Raw genomic sequence first — 23,882 nt, 5'->3', positions numbered from 1 at the left:
TAAGTAGCTCCTCTTGTACCCCCCTTGGAAGTTCCCATATATGCGTTACAGAGTGCCACCAGTACACAGAACATTTCAGGAACTCACTTCTTGTTATTTGCTCTGGGGCTGGCAGATATGTGTATGAATATTTTCGGTGATGGTGAACCCACTCTTCGAAGGGTAATCTGATTTCGTAAATGGCCAAAAGCCATTGGATATCAAGGGACCACACAAGGAAACGTTCCAACTTGAATGCTGGAGAAGCAAAAGGACCGTGAATCCCAGCTCACAATTGCCAAGAAACTATGATGCAGGTGCAAATCATTTTGCCTCCCTCTTTTAAATTCAGACTCATTAAAATATGTATTTTCAGACGTCACTAATGAAAATAAATTGGGTAATCAAGGTGGCTCATACAACTTGTAAAAGTTCAGGTGTGAGTTTTCAAGTAATGAGGATTTTCTTACGTGCTAACAAGGGGCTCTGCAGAGCCTCAGAACTAGTTTGAGTTACGGCACCAAATTTGGAGTACATTTATATTCTAGGGAGACAATTTTCATTCGTGTTCTTTGCAGGATTCATTTTATCAACAGTAGTTTTGATCTCCTTCGTCCTATTTGATACTTGCACCATCTTTAAACACTGCTCCTTAAAATGAACTGCCAAAAATCTCAGGAAGTTCTTAAATATTAACGTCTCCACATGCTTTTCCTCCTTCCAAGAACCCCGCCCTCCGCCTGCACTTTGCTCTGGCTCTTAGTGAACTGTAGAACTCGGGCAAAACCTGAATTTCTAATGCAAAAAAACAGGGAGCCCTGGCCTCCCTGGTTGGGGGACCCACTCTTACCTTTTGTTTAAAATTGTTAAGTGCCAAGGGGTAACCCACTACAATTTGTTTCCTGTGCCCAGAGATGAGCATGTTTGAAAGGGGCACCACAATTTGCAAGATTCAGTGAATCATGGAGGTATTATGTTGACCATTACAGTCAGGGCCCATTTATTTCCTACGTAATTAAAGATGATGATGAGCTTGGGATGGTTCCTGAGGAGCCCTCTGGTTCATTTCCCTGAAAGCAGACAGGGTTAGATACTAGGGGCATTTCCTGGTGTGGCCACCCAGTCTCCAAGGGAAGGAAGGCAAGTGCCTATGGGTGTTACTGAGCGTAGCCCATCAGCAGTGTTGGTGCTGTCACTGGTTTCCCTGCATCCGCTGTTGCCCAGCCCCTCCAAACTGTTCTCTCCATAATGCAAATAGATTGAGCTTTCTAAAACAAGCCTGATCATGTCACTCCCCTCTTACAAGCCGTCAAAAGCTGCACATTATTTTTGGAGAAAAAGCCAACCCCTTTACCCTGGCCTCTAAGGTTCTGCTTGATCAGATCCTTGCCTGCCTCTCCAGCCTCCCTGCCTTGCTCCGTGAACCACCCACGTTAGCCCTTGCAGTTCTTTGAATGTGCTACTTTCTTCTGCCCCAGGGTCTGTTCATTCCTGTTCCCCCAGCTCAGAAGGTCCTCTTTCCCCCCTTTTACTTGGTTTAGGACTCTTCCTTTAGGTCTCAGCTAGAAAATGCCTTTTACCCCTGACCCTTCCCCACAAAGTAGGCCTGCCACCCCTGGCCCCATTCTATACTCAGGGCTGCAGATCTATCTCAGAGCTATCTACTGGTAGCACTTAGCCCAGTTTTAAACTTATACATGAGTATTTGAGATTATTTGATTAATTAGTATATCTCTCCTAATAGACTTTCAATTCCATGAGGTCAAGGACCATGTGGTTCTGCTTACTCTTGTATCCCCCTGGCACAGAGAAGGAGATGAATAACTCTCCATTGAACAAAAAAATGAGAGGGCCAAGAATCTATCTGCAAAGATGAAGTTTAACGGGTTGGTGGAATTTGATTGTAGCAATGCATATCTATGCACACGGTAGATACACATGCGTCTCTGTCAATTGTTTAAATATATGCTCTAGGAAGGTAAAGGGGTAGGAGAGTACATGACTAGTTAAAGGTGTGAGTAGCATGTTAATTAATCCCTTCATCCATCTTTCATTCATTTTTGTTCATTCAGATGTCAAAAGAATTGTTTTCTTTGAACAGTTGGTACTATAATTTCCCTTAGGAAGTGAATTGTCTTGCTTGCAGTAACACAAAAGACTGTGGTAAGAATTCAGGTTAAGAAGTGGGTTCCCCCACTCCCACGGGCAACCCTTCCCTCCTCCACCAAGAAACGGCAGAAAGATATAGTCTAGGCATGTGGCTTTCTGACCATCTGAGCTGCTGCAGAAACAAAGCCTAGACAGACTGAGAAAAAGGTGACTAACTTAGCTCTTAGGTGATCCTTCTTGTATGCCATCTGTCACAACGTGGTTATTGATATGAACTATATGATGGACATTTAAAAATGGAGACCACTAACAAGTGGTTTATGCTTTTCACTGAAATATCTATATTATAGATACCAGGCAGCAAAGTTAAAAGTTTATTGAAAGCAACAACGTATTTGATTTATACTCTTACCTTGATGGAAGATTATCCCATATCTGCATGAAATAGAAAGAATAACTTGATTATTGACATCCTGACAGAAACGGTGATGCTGGAGAGAATACATGGACTCTTCTTGTGCTCTGAATAAAAGATGTAATTGGATGCAATCATTTCATTAATACACACATGGCCCTGTAATAGGAGTACAGGGGACCAGATGGCCAGGAGTGGACTGAGATGAAATGAAATGGGTGTTTGCAGTTTAGCAACTAACTACTTAGCCTGTATGGATTATACTAAGTCGTTACAGACCACAGGAACACATTTTTAGTATGAAATTCTGGCTTTGTGTCCAGAAGCACCATTCCTAACACAAGGAGAAAGCCTATTTTACGGAAGTCCTAGAGGGCTGTTGTGTATAAGTAGTTGATGGTGGGGATAACCGCACTAGTGCGCCAACTTGACTGCATATTGGAATCACCTGGAGAGTTTTGTTTTTTCTTTAAAAATACCAGTGCATGGGGCTCATCTCCAGAAATGCTGATTTAATTGATCTGGGGTACAGCCTAGGCACTGGGATTTTTCAAATTTCCCCAGGTGGTTCTAAGGTGCAGTAAAATTTAAGAACCACAGCATTAATGCAATTCCTGTATTTCCACAAGGAGGCCCACTTTACAGACCGATAAAACAAGCAAGCACTTGTGTGGTGTGATTTGGGAGGGCTCAGAACATCCCTGGCCCTCAAACAGCTATTCTCTCCTTCTGTGTAGTGTTTGGAAAACTACCGAGAAAAATTCATTTCTTTGAATGAAGGCTTTGCAACTTAAATGAGGATAATTCCTCTGAGAAGGATAATACATTAAGTGGTTATCAGTTATTAACACCCTGGTGTGCCTGTTTATCGGATTACTTTTCTTTAATGAGTGAGGGGCGGGGAGTGAGTGAAGCATGATGGTGGGAAGCTCAAAGGTCAATAGGATGTGGATTCAAGGTGAATTCCAGGGGTGGGAGATATGACCAAAGGCAGTCCACGGTCAAGGTGGAAGGATAAGTTTATATCAAAAAGATACATTTTTGTGTGGGGTTCTGAAGGTCAGAGAACACTGTGAACCAAATCCAATGGGCAAGTTGGTGGGTTGCTCTTGGCAAACCCTCAGCTGACTATTAAAATACTGCAGTAAGGGAGCTGAACATGTGAGTGACAAGTGAGTGGAAGCCCCTTTCCAATCTCAACCAGCTCCAGAAACAGGAGGCTCTCTGGACCAGACTTGGATGTTGGTGTCCAAGAGGGATCAGAAGGCATGTAGATTGATGAGAATTGGAAAATCGCAAAAGCCTCTGGGTTGATAATGCCTGAGTTGGCCGAGTCCTGACAAAAACAGGAATCGGCTAGATTTCAGGAGGTGAAGATACCAGGCAACCAGGAGCGTCCACGTATGATTATGAGAGCACGGAAGAACCTTGAAAATCAGCTCCATGTCTTAGAGAATGTTCCTTTGGGGACAAATAGCAATTCGACATAATTAACTTGGCTGTAGATATGAAGCAACAGGGTGAATTCAACTTTTAGCAGCACACTCTGATGTGGAAAAAGTGCAGGAAGGGTGCCTTTGGGAACTGACATATACTCTCCCAGCTTAACAGTTCTATCAAGGGTAGGTCCTACCCATGTGCGTTTCCCCTGCAATTTCTTCATCTTTTCCCTACAGACTGGAAACACACTCAGTAGGAAGCCCAGCTACATCCTGCGTGGCTGGGACTCTGGCTGGACCATGACAATGAGAGTGTGAAGAGGCGGGTGCTCAGACCCCAGGCAGGCTCTTCTGCACTGTAGCTGAATGACTTTTGAATAGTGTTGATTTAAGTCTCTTCCTTCAGGTTTAATTAGCCCCTCCTGGGAATCTCCTGATGTGAATGGGAATCACGACTTGACATAAACATGAAAGATTATGTGTCAGCAGTGCTGATTTGATTCTTAATGAGTGTTAATTTATTTGCTGTGGTTTCACACATCTGCTTTGGCCACAATGTCATATTACGTTAATCCCTGAGATATTACTACACATACCTATATTCTCTATACACAAGGTGGGGAATGGGGAATTTGCTCATGTGATTTTTTTAAAGGGATACATACCCTTTTATTCAAAGGACTAGCAGGCAGATTAGATTGCCCCACTATTTGGATATACAATCTCTTAAGGCTAAAACATAATTTGGCATTTGTGTCCATGACATTGCAGAATGGTTTCAAAGGGAACAGGCTCAGGGCAGTCCTAGGCAACACATTAAACCACCATATTTAGGGGTATTTATGACTGGTGGATTGGACAGCTCTACTCCTGTATGGAATATTACTCTCTAAATTTTGTCTGGACAGTAAAACCCAAAAAGTGTTTCCCTAAACATTTAAGTCAGGGATTAAACAGAGGGAAGGAAACACACACACCAAAAAAGAGAAAACTCATTCTGCAGCAAATAGGAGTCTATTTCATCGAGCGCTTATGTTCTTTCAAGTCTCACAAGACAGGTTGGGTTTGCCCCGTCAGAAGAGAATTTGATGGTTTCATTAGGAAACAGATGTACGTAGGCCACTGGGGGAGATAAAGCTCAGTTAATCCTAGCGTTTTGTGAATGAAACGTGGAGGACTTTAACACAGAGACCAATCCCAAACCAAATGCAGTCCCTCTCAAGCCACACGAATCCTGGAGGCTACAGATGCTGGCGCTTCCCGGAGCCTGTATATCCAGGGCTGTGATCAGCTTTCTGAAGCTGCCTCCTTGATGCTGTAGCCCAAACCCTGCACACTCAGCAGCATTTTCTGGGTTAGTTCAGCAGGTACTGGGACCACAGTGAGTGACAGCAGCACAAAGTGAGACCAGGGGCTAGTGGTCAGCAAGAAGGCTTTCTAGTGAGCAGTCCAGCTGCCCCAAGTGTGTAGGGACTTTCACTTAACAAAGGGAACACCTTTCTTTTCTTGGTTGGAATGTAACTTATGGTCTTGGGGGAGGCAGGACGCACCTCTGCTCAAGGACCGTGCAGCCTTCCCAGGTTGAGGGGAATAGAAAGCCAGAATAGCTACCCTGTTCCTCCAACAAACTTAAGTTTCCACAGTACTAAAGATACTATGGAAAGCACCATGAGGTATAAGGCATGTCCTCTGCTCCCCAAGAATTTATGGTCCAGGAGAGGAGAGGTCGGTGGATTCACTAACATTCTTACACCTTAACAAAGTTCCTAGGGAATTTCATTTACCAAATAGTTAAAGCTACTAAGCTAACAGGTTCACCTGGGAATCTGTGGTTGAAAGGAGAATGAAGTTGGATGAAGGTGATCAAAAGGAACAAACCTCCAGTTATAAGATAAATAAGTACTAGGGAGGTATGTACCTGATAAATATAATGATAACATGAGAAATATAATTAACACAGCTGTATGTTATATAAGAAAGCTGTTAAGAGAGCAAATCCTAAGAGTTCTCATCGCCAGGAATAAATTTTTTCTATTTCCTTTATTTTGTATCTATATGAGTTGATGGATGTTCACTAAACTTGTGACAATTATTTCATGATGTATGTGAGTCAAATCATTATGCTGTACAGCTTAAATTTATACAGTGCTGTATGTCAATTGTACCTTTAAAAAAACTAGAAGGAACAGAAAAAAGAAAATTCTAAGCATATATAAGGATAAGAGCAAATCCAGATATATTCATGTGGAAAATTGGATTATTCTTAGTAACTCTCCATTCCCTCCCTGTATTAGAATATTTAACTATGCCTTTTGCTATGTGCCTTTACAGTTTTTTCCACTAGACGTGGAGAATATTTCGCTGATCTGTCAATGGAAATTTCTGCTTGGTAAGACTTGGCTTCACAAAGCCAGCAATCCAGGTATTATTTCCCTTTAGATGCTTGCAGGTGGCTACGTCCTCATGATCCAAACCACCTTAATTCCTTCTTCCTTCCTTAAAGGTCACATTTTCCATCTTTTAAAATTATGTAGTCCTCTTCTCTAGGACCCTTAAACAGCACTTTCTTCATAGCTTTTTCCTTACCTACTTGTCTGACTTGAGATACCTAATCTTTGGGTCAATTTTAACATCTATGAATCAAAGGGATAGGATTTCCTGATTTCTAGGATTCCTTCCTGACCTAATACTCATGGAAATAAACGTTCACAACCTTTTATTGTTATCAGAGCCACTGGTGAGAACTTAATAAAAATGCAGGTACCTAAACCTCACTTCTATAGATTTTAATTTAGCAGGTTTGGGGGGGGTGGACCCCAGCATGTGTATTTGTAATGAGTATCCCTACATGGGCTAATGTACACCATAGTTTATTCTATGAGTTCTTTTACTTTTGTCCATCCAAAACTATTACTTTAAGAGAGTTGAATGAGTTTTAAATAAGAGTTAATGGAAAGAACTTCCCAACTGACTTAAATGGGATCTTCAATCAGAGGGGAATTGAGAGAGTCAGAATCTAGTTGGTTGAGACAATGTGCTGAGGAAACAGAGATGCCTAGCTCTACATAGAACCTTTTCATATTATTGCTGCACGACCAGGACAATTTATTAATTAAAAGTGATTGGGGGGCTTCCCTGGTGGCGCAGTGGTTGAGAGTCCGCCTGCCGATGCAGGGGACACGGGTTCGTGCCCCAGTCCGGGAAGATCCCACATGCCGCGGAGCGGCTGGGCCCGTGAGCCATGGCTGCTGAGCCTGCGTGTCCGGAGCCTGTGCTCCGCAGCGGGAGAGGCCACAACAGTGAGAGGCCCGCGTACCACAAAAAAAAAAAAAAAAAAAAAAAAAGTGATTGGGCTCAAAAAAAGGAAACACATAAAAGAATGAAATTTTGCCATTTGCAGCAACATGGCTGGACTTGGAGGGCTTTATGCTAGCTGAAATTTCAGACAAAGACGAATGCTGTATGATATCACTTATATGTGAAATCTTAAAAAAATGCAACAAACTAGTGAATATAACAGAAAAGAAGCAGACTCACAGGTACAGAGAACAAATTGGTGGTTACCAGTGAGGAGAGGGAAGGGGAGAGGGGCAGTGTGGGGTAAAGGGTTAAGAGGTACAAACTATTAGGTATAAAATAAGCTATAAGGATATATTGTACAACATGGGGAATATAACCAATATTTTATAATAATTATAAAGGGAGTATAACACGAATTGTGAATCATTATATTGTACACCTGTAACTCATATAATATTGTACATTAACTATACTTCAAAAAAATTTTAAAGATAAAAAAAGGAAACAACATAGTAATGTAAAACACAATTTATGAATGATTTTTTTTTTTTTTTTCGGTACACGGGCCTCTCACTGTCATGGCCTCTCCCATTGCGGAGCACAGGCTCCAGACGCGCAGGCTCAGTGGCCACGGCTCACGGGCCCAGTCGCTCCGCGGCAAGTGAGATCTTCCCGGACCGGGGCACGAACCCGTGTCCCCTGCATCGGCAGGCGGACTCTCAACCAGGGAAGACCTGAATGATTTTTAAAAATAAAAACAGTGCACTGTTTTCAAGGTGTAGTGGTGAGAATAAGGTTTTTACCTAAAAGCAGCCTACCAGGGAATTCCCTGGAAGTTCAGTGGTTAGGACTTGGTGCTTTCACTGCCTGGGCCTAGGTTTAATCCCTGGCAAAGGAACTAAGATGCCGCAAGCCACGAGGAGCAGCCAAAATAAATAAATAAATGAATAAATCAAAAATAATTAAAGAAAAAAAGGCTACCAAATCTAATAGAAGAGTCTTTTTCAAATATAGATTCTGTATATGGGTGTTTTTGTGTGTTACACACATGTATACACATGTGCTCATATGTTGAATCTATATGTCATGTTAGTGTATATTTTAAAATAATAAACTAATTAATGGTCAACAATTTAGTCATAGCCTAGTGCTTCAAAACTGCACTGTGGGGATTTCCCTGGTGACACAGTAGTTAAGAATCTGCCTGCCAATGCAGGGGACACGGGTTCAAGCCCTGGTCTGGGAAGATCTCACATGCCGCAGAACAGCTAACCTGTGCACCACAACTACTGAGCCTGCACTCTAGAGCCCGTGAGCACAACTACTGAGCCCAGGTGCCACAACTACTGAAGCCCGCGCGCCTAGAGTCAGTGCTCTGCAACAAGAGAAGCCATTGCACTAAGCCCACGCACTGCAACGAAGAGTAGCCCCTGCTCGCCACAGCTAGAGAAAGCCCATGCACAGCAGCGAAGACCCAAAAAATAAATTAAGTAAATACATTTAAAAAAACTGCACTGTGAGAACATATAAGATGTCTTTCCTGCAATCTGTGTCCTTCGATCACTATCTTTAAGGGTTTGGGAAAGCCACGTATATAAAACGTAATGATTTTGAATTGTGCAGCCTATTTTGGGACATTTAATATGTGAAACAGATTTCCCTTGGGACTTTCTCATTCATTCACTTCTTGTCTGAGATCCTTTGCCCCAAACAGTCTGCTGGAGAAGGAGAGAATACAGGGAGCCAGAGCCTGAGGGAGCAGGAGGGAAGTCTGAGAAAAAACACCAAGTCTGAGTTGGGAGATCACCATTCCATCTGGAGGTGGATTCGACAATAGGATATCCAACCATTCCCATCTTTGCACCTCCTCTCTACCCAGCAGGAAATAAGGAGCACCTGCCATAACCCTAAAGTTCCATTTACACCCTATGCCTTTCTCCATTGTCAGTGGACTCTTTTACTCCTTTGCAGTGAAAAGTGGCTTCCTTGGCGTACAGGTGTCAGGTCTACGCGAGATCTCGCCGATCCCTCTCTCACCGAAGCTTGGGTTGTGCCTTTACACATCATTTTATGCAGAGGTGCACTGTGAGTGAACTCAAGCCTATGCTCTGTACCCTTCTTCCCAGTCGCTGGGCCACCAGCTACCCAAGCAACTCCTATGGTCTCAAACTGAAGGCTCATCACGGTGTGTCTTATGCAATACATATATATGTGCTACGATCCCTGTGGATAATTAAGGCTGCATTACCTGCCTAGAGCAAGTCAGCAACTTTTTCACAGCTGTATTTTTTAAAGGGTGACAACCACTTATTCATTGTGCTTTTGGAACATACACATGAAACACTCAACTGCTATGTCTTCTAATACTGACCCCCTGAGCTAATTAGCAGCCTGGTGTGATTGTTTTAATTTTCTAGTGACCAGTTAAGCGGTTGCTCTAGATGGAACTGACAGCAAAACGTAAATTTAAAAACACAAAGCAGGATCTGCTGATTGAGCGGGGAGAAAGCCGAGGTCGGAAAACGAAAGTGAGGGCGGGGTGAGACTGTGAGTGGCTATTCTTGCTAGTTGAATACTGGGCCTCCTTAGATTCAGATTAGATCACAGTTTACCCGAGAAGTACCCCCTCCTCCAAACAAACAAACGAATAAGAGATGGATGGATCGATAGATAGATAATAGATAGATAGACATTTAAGAATAGCAGAGCGTCTGGATTTGCGCTGCGGAAGCGAGTCCTTCAACCATGGTCACCCACTCGCTCAAACTAGGCACCTCTTTGGTAGAGTCTTGTGCTCAGACCCCCATCCTCAGAGGCAGCTTCACACCTACATTTAAGCTTCAGCCTAAATGGACTCTAATCAAGCTTTCCTCACCCCTGCGTCGGATCCACGAAGGCACCGACCGCAGACTTACTCTTAGCCAAGCAGTCCTCTCCAAGGGAGACTGGAAAGCGTCCTATTGTTGCCCCCGCTCTCCTTCCCCCATCCAGCGTCTGCATTCAGTGAGGGAATTTCAGTTGTATCACCAAAGACAAAAAGCAAAAGGTGAGGGATGCGCGGAGAGACCCTAAACTACCTACTCACGCCCCTCCCCACTCACCCGCGAGTCTGCTCCAGGCTGCCCCTCCTGCCGGGGGCTGGCAGTCAGGTGAGGTTACCTGGGCACCCGGAGAAGCCCCGAAGGGCGCTGCGATCCTTCCTCTCGAAGTCGCCCCACTCCCTGCCGGGGCCCCAGGACTCTGGCCCCCTCTCTCCCTGCGCGCATCCCCTGCCCCTCGGGCTCCGGCGCGCAGCTACAGCCGCCCGCAGCGCTCGACTCCCCTCCGCCGACCTGGCGTGACGCAGGCGGAGACTACTTAAGGCCGGATTAGAGGCGGCGGCCGCGGATTCCCGAGCCCTGCAGCCGGCTCCGCGCGCTCCGCCCCGGCTTCGCAGGCGGCAGCGCGGGAGCGCCCGGTGCCCGCTGAAGTGCCAGGCGCGGGGGCTGGGGCCTGGACCCTTTTTTTGGCTCCCAACCCCCGGCGGTGAGTGGGGCCCAAAGACCTCGCTCGGGCGGGCGGGAGCTCGAGGACCTGCACGCGGCCACCCCCGCTCCGCCCCGCCCCTCGCCCGGGCATCCGCCGGCTCCAGACCTGACGCCCGGACGGCGCTGGCGGTTCGTGGCCGACCTCCGGACCGCGCCAGCTGCCCATCAGTTGGGCGTGCTTGGGTTTCCTTCCCCATTTCCCTCTTTTAAGTACAATAAAAGGGAGAGGGGAATCGTGGATTTTTAAAAAATTTTGTTTGATTCTTTAATTGGGGGGCAATTCGCTCCCAGTCGGGAGGTGAGGCCCGGGGAGTGGCCAGGAGCGGGGACGTGCCCGGTACTGCCCAGTCTTTGTCTGCTGCCTCCGGATGCACAGCGATGGGGGAATGGACCATCTTGGAGAGGCTGCTGGAAGCCGCGGTGCAGCAGCACTCCACTATGATCGGGAGGTAAGGGCGCCGAGCCGGTCATCAGCCGGCCCCGTCGGGCGGCCCCCGGGAGTCCTTTCTAAAGTCCAGACCGAGTCCCGACAGCCCTCAGACCATCCTCTGACCCCTTGCCATCATCCTTGGCCCATGCGCCTGTGTTCCTGGCATTGAGGGATTGCCTGATGCCCAGTGATGCCCTCCTCCTCCGGCAGCTCCTCGTCCCTTCCCTATGAGGCACCACCAGGGGATTCACTCTTCTCCCATTAGCAAAGGAGTTATTGGCTCCGTCGTGGTCCCCCCACTCTCTGGAGTCGGAGCCAATCTTCATCCGGTTCCCTAAATAGAATCTACAAAGAAGGCAGGATTGTATTTGGACAGAGAAGGGCAAATGGGGAGACAGATTTGCTCTTCAGAGCAGATGTATCTTTTCCCAACAAACATTTATTAAGCTAAACTGATTTACCTGTTAAAACTTACAGTGCCAGAAACCGACACACCCAATTGACACTTTATGTGTCTCTATATGTGTATATATGTATATTCACATACCTAAATACTATATATATTCATGTATATATGTGTATATATAGCCATAGCTATCTGTTTATATAAAGCTTAAGTTCCATATTCATACTGAGGCTAAACTAAATATCCTCTTGGAGTAGTTATATACATATTCTGTGTGTAGACTTTGTACTCTCTGTGTTCAGCTATTCCATGTACATTTGCCGTATCCAGAGTTAAGGTGTGTTTTGTGCCTCTCTACATTCCATGTAATCGATCTGTTGCAAATACACCATGTCCAGTGTAGGGAGGTACACATGCTTGAGATCCCTGTAGTATGAAGTGTTCCCAGTCTACCAACATCCTGCAGAAAGGGAAGAGACAAAAATGTTTGCTGGATTCCCAGTTCAGTACCACGAAGGATGGATAGCTCCCCAATCAAGGAGGGAGCTGGGAAGGGAGGCGTAGGGGTTTCCTAAGTCAGTGACTCAGCCCATGAGAACCTCTCTCCCTCCTTTGTCCACTGCTCAGGATCCTGTTGACTGTGGTGGTGATCTTCCGCATCCTCATTGTGGCCATTGTCGGGGAGACGGTGTACGATGATGAGCAGACCATGTTTGTGTGCAACACCCTGCAGCCCGGCTGTAACCAGGCCTGCTATGACCGCGCCTTCCCCATCTCCCACATACGTTACTGGGTCTTCCAGATCATAATGGTGTGTACCCCCAGCCTCTGCTTCATCACTTACTCTGTGCACCAGTCTGCCAAGCAGCGAGAACGCCGCTACTCTACTGTCTTCCTAGCCCTGGACAGAGATCCCCCTGAGTCCATGGGGAGCGCTGGAGGACCTGGGGGTGGGAGCAGTGGTGTTGGCAAACGAGAAGACAAGAAGTTGCAAAGTGCCATTGTCAATGGGGTGCTGCAGAACACAGAGAACACAAGCAAGGAGACGGAGCCAGATTGTTTAGAGGTTAAGGAGCTGACGCCACACCCATCGGGGTTGCGCACTGCAGCGCGATCCAAGCTCCGAAGGCAGGAAGGCATCTCCCGCTTCTACATTATCCAAGTGGTGTTCCGAAACGCCCTGGAGATTGGGTTTCTGGTGGGCCAATACTTTCTGTACGGCTTCAGCGTCCCAGGGTTGTATGAGTGTGACCGCTACCCCTGCATCAAGGAGGTGGAATGTTACGTGTCCCGGCCTACTGAGAAGACTGTCTTTCTAGTGTTCATGTTTGCTGTGAGTGGCATCTGTGTGGTGCTGAACCTGGCTGAACTCAACCACCTGGGCTGGCGCAAGATCAAGCTGGCCGTGCGAGGGGCCCAGGCCAAGAGGAAGTCAGTCTATGAGATCCGCAACAAGGACCTGCCACGGGTCAGTGTTCCCAATTTTGGCAGGACTCAGTCCAGCGACTCTGCCTATGTGTGAAAGGGCAGGTTTTGGAAAGGCCTGGGGGATGACAAGTAGCCCCAAGGCAGACGACTGTGGAGAGTGGCTCTATCTGCCCTCATTTATGTGGCTGTCATCACTGAGACGTAGAATAAGGCTGGTTAAGAGAAGATCTTGCCTCAATGGGAGAGGAGAGAAAGTAGAATGATTACGTCACACCACCGGTTCCAGAGACAGTTGGATAGAGTGCTGAGAGGATGAGTTGGACTTCTTTGAGCCCTTTTGTTTCGTGGTCCAGTTTGATACTGATCATAGTGGATTTGCACAGCTACCAAGCAGGACTTAGCTCTGCTAAGCTCTGTATTCTGGTGAATGGCGTGAGTCAAATATTTTATTGGTACACAATTTGTGACCTATCTCGACACATCCTTCCATCCTGGGCTGCAGGACAGACATCCTTGAGGCATCCTTCATGTACCTCTCCCATCAGCATGCCCCTCTCCCTCCGCCCAGGATAGCATGCCAGCTTTTCTCTCAATCTGGCCTTACAGTAGACCTACTATGGTTTATCTGCAAGCTAGAGGGAATTCCATGGGGTGCTTTTTGGAGAATGGCCGTGGCAGAGGTTTGCATTATAGCCCCGTCTGACTGGCCCTTAGTCATTATGAAAACCTTAGGAATGTCTCAATATTTCCAGTTTTCTAACTCGAACTGCACTGGTGCTGTTTATTAGGGGCAGGGTGTTGGGTGGGAGGGAGGGAATTGAAATATGCAACTATAATAGTCCTGTGGGATGGTTGTTGCCCTGTTAGGCATGTGGTTATGAGCTTTGGGATATTTCTGCCTTCCAGATTGTGGACTTTGGACAGCATTAAAAATATATTTGCTGTTGTTGTTGTTAATATCAAGGGTGTCTACCCGAGCCACAGAATTTCTAACTGGTGTATTTCACTCATTTTCTTGTATAGTTTTGCTGTGCAACACAGCTGCACTTCATTTTGCCATGGTTTGAATTTACCTGTGTGCTCACACCAGAGACCTTAATCAGCCCATGTCAATCCTGATTTATTATTTTATCAGCTAGTTTTGAAACACACACAATCACTGGCTTAAGAAACCTGGAACTAAACACTATTGGCTAACACGTGTTTACGGATGCTTATTTGAGATATATACCAAAGGTTCAAAAACCTGTTGCTTTGGACTGTGAACATGTTTCCTTCTCTTTGTTCCTATTTATTTAAGTGCCATCCTGTACCTTTCACATCCACTGCGTATTTAGTTAAAGCATTGGCCAAGAATAATATTTGGCTAACGTGCTTTTATGAAGCCCTCTGTTTCCTTTGCATTATCATTATGATTTTTGGTTTAGATATGGACGTGGTGTAACACACAACTGAGGATCTGTTTAAAATAAAGTTCTTGCCTTTTTTTTTTAATGGGAAGAGTCTGCAATTTTCTATTTTGATTGGGATTCTATTTATTTAAATATATGTTCAAACTGTTTTGTTACATATTCCAAAAAAAACCCCACAACTTTGGGGGCAGGAAGTGAAGGACGGTTGAAAAGTATTTGAGGGATGACTGATAAAGTCCAGCCACTAACAGATGAGAAGAGGCTGGTGCATTTTGTGAATGTATAGAAGTGTGTGAGGAGGTATTCAAATAGTATTTCCTAGCTCCTTTCCATTCTAGTCCAAGATTTCTCTGCTTGTCTAAGGATATTTCTTGTAATAAAATGTCAATGCTATAATATATTAGTTCATTCCAGGAGTGGAATTATTTTTCCCTTTCCACCATACTTTCATGCTATCAGTTGTTACATCTAGCAGCATGCTGTGCTCCCTATCATCGCTTTAAGGCCTGATGTTTAAATGATGCTAACCCAATAGTCAAACAGAACCTTCTAGACCAGCACTGTCCAATACAACTTTGTGTAATGATGGTAATGTCTACTATCTTTGCTGCTCAGTATGACAATGACTGTTGAACTCTAAGAATGTGGCTAGTGCAACTGAAGAACTAAATTTCTAATTCCATTTAATTTTAATTAATTTAAATAGCCATATATGGTTGGTTGCTACTGTATCATACAGCACAATTCTAGACTTTTAATCAAGCATTTCTTATTGGGTTCTTTCAAAGGAGACTGATCCTTTGCTTATACGTCCTAAGATATTACATTTTACCCACACATTTTACTAGCATGTTTGGCATTTTCTGTCTACATGCGATCCCATTAGTTCGGTAGACCAGTACACTTCCTCAGTTCTTAAATGCTATTCACCTTCTAATTCCAATGCGTCCTTTGTCTGAATATTGCAAAGCAATGTGGAATTTCCTGGATGCTTGCTTTTCAAACACAATTGTTGCATCCTTTAACTATTGCAGTGCGGATGCCAATTTTAGAATGAAAATACATTTATTTCAATCTATAGGTTTCCATCTGCAGTATAAACAGGCAGTTGAAAAGGATTATTCTTGAATAAAGAAACAGATCCTCCTCTGTTTTGTATCTGGTGAGCTAAAAATGTTTTAAGACACCTCCCAGAGATGGAGGAAGAGTGTTTTTTGAGAGCTCTTAGCTTACGCTTGGGCGTGAAAGAAGTAGGAAGCTGTGTGGAAAACAAGGGCTGTTGTATTTATGTCGTGATGTGAGATTGGAGAAACGATAGTATTTCCTGGTAGAAATGCATCCCATATCAGTGGGGCTGATCTATGTCAGCTCTTTGATGTTTCCAAACACCCTCAAATGGAAAGATTATTAATTCACTTGTCGGTAGTGGAGCAGGGAACACACCTTCCTCTGGGCATATAGAGTCATCCCTCAGAATGACTGATGTGTGTCAGTTTGATTCTTTTGCTTTCTATTTAATGAAGGAAACACACTGATAATTTGATGGTTCACATAGCTATGTGATGGCTGTGACCTTAACCTGTACTTTTGATAGGACAACACCAATCTATTCTCTTAAATTTAAGAGCCTTTTGGCGAACCACAGGCCCTTTTGGCCCGTGTGTGCACAATGTGTGGGCGTGTATGTGTGTGTGTGTGTGTGTGTGTGAATGTGTGTGTGAATGTGTGTGTGGGCGCATGCACGTTGGTGGGGTGATGAGTGCTAATGTGTGAACTGTGAATTTAAAATCTTGAAGAATAGCCTAGAGAGACTGAAATTATTTAGCCCGGGGAAAAGAAAGCTTAAAGTACAGAATTTGTCATTTTTAAGTCCTCAAATATTTAAAGGGTTAAAAAATATGAAGGATAATAGCTGTACTCACTGACCTCTGAGAGCAGAGGAAAAGGACTGGATTTAAAATCAAGGGTGCGGGAAATGAAGAAAGCACCAGAAAGAACATGGTTTCCCTTTCACCTCTGCTTTTCTTTCTTTTTTTTAAAATGCTGTTTCTTCTGCAGGGAATACCTGTCCCACTACCTCCTTTCACTGGGTGTGTTCCTCTTCACCCACTAAAAATCAGTCTGGCTGTCTGTTCACACAGAAACTTATTCTAAACTCTCCTCCAGGCTAGCTAAGTGCACCTGCACCGAGCCTCCATAAAAGTCGCTCTGTCCCTTGCTGCGTGGAGATGAGATGTTTCCAGATCAGTGTGTGGCTCCTTGAGGGTGGGAACCGTGCCTAACCCACTGTAACCATATGTGACATTCATTATCACCATCTTATCTACTACCAGAGAGATAGGTGCCTCAGTTTTCCATCTGGCAACAGTCTTACAGACTCAGAATATACAGATGCTAAAAGCATCCTTTGGAAACATTAAGTCAAGCCCTTTATTGAATGGTTGAGGAAACCGAAAGATTTAAGATCAAGACAGTGAGTTTCCTGGAAAATGATGTAAGCATTCGTCCTGGAGGATTGGAATATTTAGGAAACGATATTTATATTGGTTTTACTTACTTTATATTTTACCAAGTATATTAGTCTGCTCAGGCTGCCATAACAAAATATCACGGACTTGGTGACTTGAAAAACAAGAATTTATTTTCTCACAGTTCTGGAAACTAGAAGTCCAAGATCAAGGTGTTGGCAGGATTAGTTTCTTCTGAGACCTCTCCTTGCTTTGCAGGTGGTCACCTTCTCTCTGTGTCCTCATGTGGTCATTCCTCTGTACATGTGCACCCCTAGTGTCTCTCTCTGTGTCTTAATCTCCTCTTCTTTAAGAGGACACGAGTCAGATTGAATTAGGGAAGACCCTAATGACCTCATTTTAACTTAATCACCCTTTAAAGGCCCTATCTTTAAATACAGTCACATTCTGCCCTGGAAGATGCAATTTAGCCCATAATACTAAGTATTTTCAAACCTTAAGTACCCTTATGGTTGCAGGGGGGAGGCTTATATAATTTATTGTACAAAATGGGATACCTTTGAGAATGAAAGGGGCAGATAGCTAATTGAATGGAACACCAGAACAATGGGTGTAAACTGGATCTGTCCTGAGCAAACCAAGTTGTGTGGCTACTTTACTTAAGACAATCCACTGCCATTGAGTTCCTGCTCCAGGGCCTCGAACCCTGGAGATAATAACACCTAAGTCTCAGCTCTTGAGAAGGGCTGTCAAAGCTGTTTCTCAGACAAACAGATAAAATTTTTTGTCAGGAATAATGGGAAAATAATACTTAAAGAATATGAATGCCTTTGCCCCACTCCAGACAACCTAAATTAGAATCTCTGATGCTGTAGCCTGGGCATCTGTATTTTATTTTCCAATTTCTAGGGGATCGAATGTGTAGTCAGGGTGGAGGACTAGGGATTCAGAGACATTAGCATAAAATTACGACAACCAGATATTCGGAGGAGAAATTGGGAAAGGGCCAGAAGGGAAGTGTGAGGTCCTCACAACAGAGCTGCCCTTGCTTACGCCACGTGCGAGGTTAGTGATGAGATGCTCTAGATGGAAGGCTAGCAAAAATTCTCAGACTTTAGGAGTAGAAGCAGTGGCCCTGGCAGTGAGAGGGGCTGACCAAGGATAGAGCCCAGAGTGGACAGAGGAGGAGAAGCTCAGTTTGGGGGGTGAAAGGGCAAGTTGCAAAGGCAAGTTGCAAAGTGGTTTCATAAAGTTCAGGGAGGTGGAATCTCAAGGAAGAAGGCCTGTTCTGAGTATGCAACTTTAATAGCATTCAGCTAGATAAAATAGCTAAATACCAGATAGCTAAAGGCCTCGAAACCATCCACTAGACTTGGTGAGTGAGTGAGTGGGAAGTGAGAAAGAAGAAATGGTGAGCACAGACCATCCTCTGCTTTTCATACTTCCAGACCTCCTGCAGGTTCCACAGAAGCAATTAAAATCAGAGCAGACCAAGGGTAAATTATCCATCCCATCCCAGCCAGGCCTCTGATACTCAATCAGGTATGGCGAGCCAGCTTTATGACTGCTCAAAGATTACGTTCCTTTAGGAGATTGTCACACACCAGACAGATCGTGTGTTAGCTCAAGAAGACCTGGTGGAACCCAGCCCAAACGAGTATTGTGGCTAAAATGTGCTCAGTGGCTCTTGTCAGCTTTGGATCTTGGGGCTGTAAGCCAAATGAGTGTATAGAGAGGTGTCTGAGAGGACACTGGTGCCAAATACCAATGCACAACTTGCTGTTGTGAATCAGATCCTTGGTTCACCCGGGCCAGTGTTCTAAGTGTCTGTCAAGCTGGGGCAAACCAGTTCTGAGGAATGGATCAGTTCTTCTCTCTGACTCCAAAGACGAGGATGCTCTCTAAATCATGTTTATTTAACTTAATAAATAAAAGACCTATCATCTATAACTACACCCCAGCTCCCCCATACCCAACCCCTTCCCTGAAAGTTCCAGTCCCCCAAAACATCATGCAATAGAAAGTCATTCAATTCAATTCACTGCTTTCTTGGGCACTGATGGTGTGCAAGGGCTTAGACTAGGTGTTAAAGGAAATTTAAAGACAAGTGTGATGCCTCACAGGGCCTACAGTTTATCTGAGGGGAATAAGACAAGTTCATAAGGCAGAACGTGAAGCGCCACGTTCAAGGCTCAAGGTATTCTGAGATGTAAGGAGGGAGCCGTCACATCCAGTGTGTGTATGTGTGTGTGTTGAAGGCGGGGAGCAGGTCTAGAAAAATGTCACCATCGAGGTGGTATTGAGATGGGTCTCCTTGAAAAATAAAGAAGGAAGTGGGGACCAACATAAACATTCGCCTCCAGCAGAGAAGTCTGGGACATAGTGGAGAACTGGGGTATTCTGTTCTGCCTGGGCTTCACAGAGAGAAGTGGTGGCAAGTGAGTTTGGAAGGTGAGCGGAGTGGACCACATTGTACACCGGGCAAAGGAAGCTGCACTGAATTGGGGAGAAATGTGAAGACACACCTTTCAGCAAAGCCTCTTAATGCCATCGTTTTGAGTACTTTTAGGTCCCCAGGCGTCAGCCATACTGTCCCTTTCTGACCAAGCTGAGATTCCATCTCAGGATCAGCCTTGATTTGGAAAACACATTTCAATCTCAACAGTAAAGGATTGGAACAAATATCCAGGGTGAAGGTTGGGGATTTGGCAGCATGGCTCCATTAACATTAGTGGGAGTTAGTCAGCTAAATCCCAGACACTGAGCAGAATCCTCATTTATTTACCACGATGACCTTCCTGCTGTGAATTGATACAATATTTCAGAATCACTTAGAACAGATTAAGCTTTGTATCATCTCCCTCTCCTGAAAGGGAAATCTTTTTGAAAATTGCTCCTCTGTGCACTGAAATGTCTGTATTTGTGGGCAACTCTGGCCAGTGGGAACATATGGGCACCTAAATATAGAATTGGTGAATTTCGATACCTCTGAGACATTTGATCTGGGGAAATTTTATCGCTTGTACCTGTCTCCAGGTAGGGACCAAGCTTTTTGCAAATGAATTGCTTTCTCCAAAAAATCTTTTTGTTTCCTTTTTGATTAATTTTCTATTTCCTTCCCTCCATATTTTCTATTTTCCCAAATATAATAAAAGAAAAAATTCCTGAAGGTTTTTTTATATGAAATCTGAATGGTCTAAAGATTTCTCTTCATGATCTCAATAATAGCAAATACATGTTAAACACTTCCTCCTTAACCCTCACAACAACCCTGAAAGAAGAGTGCTACGTATGATTACCTCCATTTTTTAGATGAGGAAACCAAAATATGTAGATGTTAAATCAACTTGCCTAGGGCATACAGCTAGTCCATGGCTATGTCTAGACTTCAGCCCATGCAATGTGATGTTGAAGCCAAGTTTTAACACTTCAAGACATTACCATCAAGAAAGCTCTGCTGGATAAGGTCTCAGGAAACCTGGTGTCGTGGCCTGCTACCTTTCTCTCAGTACATCTTTCATTGGGACATTTCTCCTCCCCCTTCTCCCCACCAAATGTTCTTTTCTTGGCGTGTCTTGGTGCAACCTGAGACTGTGAGGTTTTCCAAGGCATTGCCACATCATAGTCACCATTGTTTCTGCAGTTCCTGGTCCAGACAGAACAAGGCTTCATAAATGTCTATTGACTGAGTAAGCAAATCACCTTGAGGTGGGATGGGAAAGGTCATTCCATTCACTTCTTCATTTTGTAGATACAACTTAGGTCCAGAGAGTATGCCTGAATGAAGAGCTCCAGGTTAGATGGAAGTTGAGGCAGGGTGGGATTAAGAAAGTAGCTTGTCAAGTTGTCAGGAAAGGATAGCCTGGGTGGACAAAGGTTGCTAGCAATTATTTGCAAAGTCAGAGGTCCTCTGACTCCTAGCCCATATCTCTCCCAGCATAGGTCATGAGAATCATGAGTTGGCAACAGTTTTGGAGAGAAAGAGATCTTGTCTTGGTTAAGCATATGGCCCATCCAGCTCTGAGGCACCATATTCCTGGGCTTGATCCAGGTCAGAGGATTAACTCAAGGCCACAGACCTATGGCCTTTTTCCCCAGTTGTGCATGTGGGTAAACGTCTATCTCTGGGAGCACCTTGGGCATCTCCACACTCCCTACTCTGAGAGACCATGTTCTTGAACATTTCTTCCAGAACCCCTGGTCAGTATGGGGGGTTACAGATGGAGCTCAGGCTCCCTTAGGCCATGAAGAATACCTCTGACTCTTACCCATCCTGACTGCAGCTTCTCTGCAGGTTTCTCTCTCTCTCTTCCAGGAGCCCATGGATGACCTGCCCTGCATGCTCATTGGCGAGTGTTTCCTATTGTTGTTTAGAAGCTTCTCTCCCTGCCCCATTTTTTCCATCACTATGCTTTGCCTAAAAGGAACTCAGAAAATTCATTTATTATTTTCGCACATATATACTGAGTGCAGTATTTATACATGCTCAGCTCTGAGCTAGGCACTAAAGATACAGAAGACATGTCAGAGAAAACCAAAGGAAGCAGCTTGGGGCTGGTCTTTCTTTACAAGGAAAAAGGCAGAGGTGAGAGAGAGCCAATCACAGATGGAAAAGAGCATGAGCAATAGAGTTCCAGAGCCTTCCTTTAGAGAAGCAAGCAGACTATATGCATCTGATGCCAAAAGTCAATCTTTTCTTTTATAAAAATATAAAAATATAACCTCAATTGATGCTGTAGGCCAAAGATAACTTTGTAAACTGGACATAGGGATATTTTTTCTCCCTTTCCAGAAACTAACATCAAATTATAATATCAGCTATTGGTTTCTTCAGTTATGAGCTGTAATAGTGATAATGACCATTTTAACAATCATGATAGTGATAGTAAACATTTGAGTAGATGCTTTTTCTCACCTCTTCCCTGTGTACTGTCTTATTGGGTCTCTGCAACCCCTGTTTATGGAGTGTGCAGAGTACAGAATGGGTGGTACTTGCTTTTCCTTAAAGGAACAAAACCTCAGAGCTTCAGTTTTGGTGGCTTGTCCAAAACCACTGTTAGTTTTAATACAGGTGAGACAGAGCCCTGTTCTCTGACTTATAATCTGATGTACTTTCCATCTTGACTAGTCAAATGCTAAGCTTTAGATTATCAAGAGATATATCTAGAAATGTAAGGAGGGAAATGAATATATTCTCAGAAAGTGGTTTCCTATACTTCCAAAGAGGTTGCAAGGAAATGTGACAGTCCAGTCTTTAGAGAAGGATGTTGGTCTTGGTCCCTTGGGAACTGCAATTTGTTCAGGACAGTTAGAACAGTCTTTCACCTGGACTGCAGACCACAGGAAGCTGAGGTGAGCATCCTGACAAGGTAGCCAGGTCTGACATGGGATCTTCCCCTTAGCTATTTTCTGTGATTCCAGAGATGAGAGAGGAAATTGAAAAGCAGCACTTTTTCTTTTCAAAAAACCCCAGCACTTATTTCCCCTCATTACAAAAGTAATGCACATTCAGGGCAGAGAGAAGCACAACAAAAAAATTCTGTCACTCAAAGAGAATCATTGTTACCTGTGTCTGTCCTTTCGTGTACACCTGTGTAACACTTCTATTCAGTAGCTAGAGAGATAGGTACACACAGGACCATGGATGCAGGGTTCCTAAAGGTAACATCACAGTGTCCATACTATTTTGTAGACTTTTTTCCACTTGGAAATAGATAGTCAGTATTTCCCACATCAAAAATACCTTCACAACATGTTTTTGATTAGTGGATATATGTTCCATAATATGGTGGTACCACAATCTACTTGAACAGTTCCCTAATTTTGGATATTTGGATTGTTACCAGTTGTCACTGTCATGCACAATAGTGAGGTTAACATCTTCGTACACTTCTTGGATTGCTTCTTCAGGATAACTGGATTACAGAGTAGGCACTTAACGTTTGTCGCTACGTTTTGCCAAATTTTCAAAAAGTGACTGTGAGAGTGTTAGTAGATGTTGGTCATTCATGAGAAAGTTCAAGAAGCAGGTAATTTCTGAGATTCTGGCAAAACTAGCTTATGAGACAGGAAGACACAGAAAGTCTCCTCAAATTTGTTTTGGGCGGAAAGGTGAAGGAAAAAAAATTTTTAGATTCATTTTTGTCTGTTATTGAAAACAATCAGTAAGTGTGTGTGTGTGTGTGTGTGTGTGTGTGTGTGTGTGTGTGTGTGTGTGTTTGTAATGGGAGCTAACCCTCTAAACACAAGATGTCAACACTGAGACTCTGGGAGGCTGTGACTCCTGAGACTGAGACAAAATTCTTGGTCCAAGGGTTGAGGATGAGCATAATGCGTAACCAGGTCAGGGAAGCATCCTGGAGTAACCATAAAAGGACGGCACAGCTGTGAGAAAACAAATGCATATAATTAAATCCTGAAGGCCAGCTCATGCATTGGGTCATGAAGCAGCCTTGGCTAAAGGAATCATATGGTTGGAACCCACACCAAGTAGCCAAAAGCCAGCTGGTGAATCACAAGGAAGGCATGAAGCCCTATCTCCTGGGCACAGAGGTGGCGCTCCACTGAGCCACCAAGCTTTTATACGTCTCCTGTCAGGCCTATGCCTGGGCTGGAACCCAAGTGGCTGAGATTGAGAGTTAATAAAGAAACCAGTGTCAAAACTTATAAGTTACTTATCTGGGGATACAGCTAGGCTAGAAAGGGCACGTAAGATAACCAGTCCTTATTAAAAGGAACACATATTTCCAAAGGAACTCTTTTTCTATCAAGTTACCCTGAAATTTATTTAAATGAAGGTGCATTTGATAAAAATAGCAGTTTCCTTCTCTGTGCCTGGGTGCTAATGAGCTCAGAAGGCACTGATTCCTCACTTTGATATATTCGCTCTCCTCACCACACCTCTCTCTGGCACTCCTAGGATCCCAGGGTGTTGAAATGAGGCTGGCTGGTACTTAAAAAGACTTTCCT

The 23,882-nt window shown here is 44.2% G+C and overlaps 1 protein-coding gene across 1 annotated transcript; it reads left to right on the top strand.

The window, feature by feature from the left end:
* Positions 1-11,147: 11,147 nt before the first annotated feature.
* On the top strand, positions 11,148-13,127 carry GJD2 (gap junction protein delta 2; the record flags this gene model as incomplete). The annotated part of the gene is made up of 2 exons (XM_079914165.1): positions 11,148-11,218; positions 12,233-13,127. 2 exons carry the CDS (start codon positions 11,148-11,150, stop codon positions 13,125-13,127), a joined length of 966 nt encoding a protein of 321 aa, XP_079770291.1.
* Between the last annotated feature and the right edge of the window lie 10,755 nt (positions 13,128-23,882).

The sequence above is a fragment of the Stenella coeruleoalba genome (assembly GCF_951394435.1).
Source record: "Stenella coeruleoalba genome assembly, chromosome: 2".
Lineage (NCBI taxonomy): Eukaryota > Metazoa > Chordata > Mammalia > Artiodactyla > Delphinidae > Stenella > Stenella coeruleoalba.
Note: the sequence above shows the minus strand (reverse complement) of the source record. Positions and strands in the feature narration are given on the sequence as shown.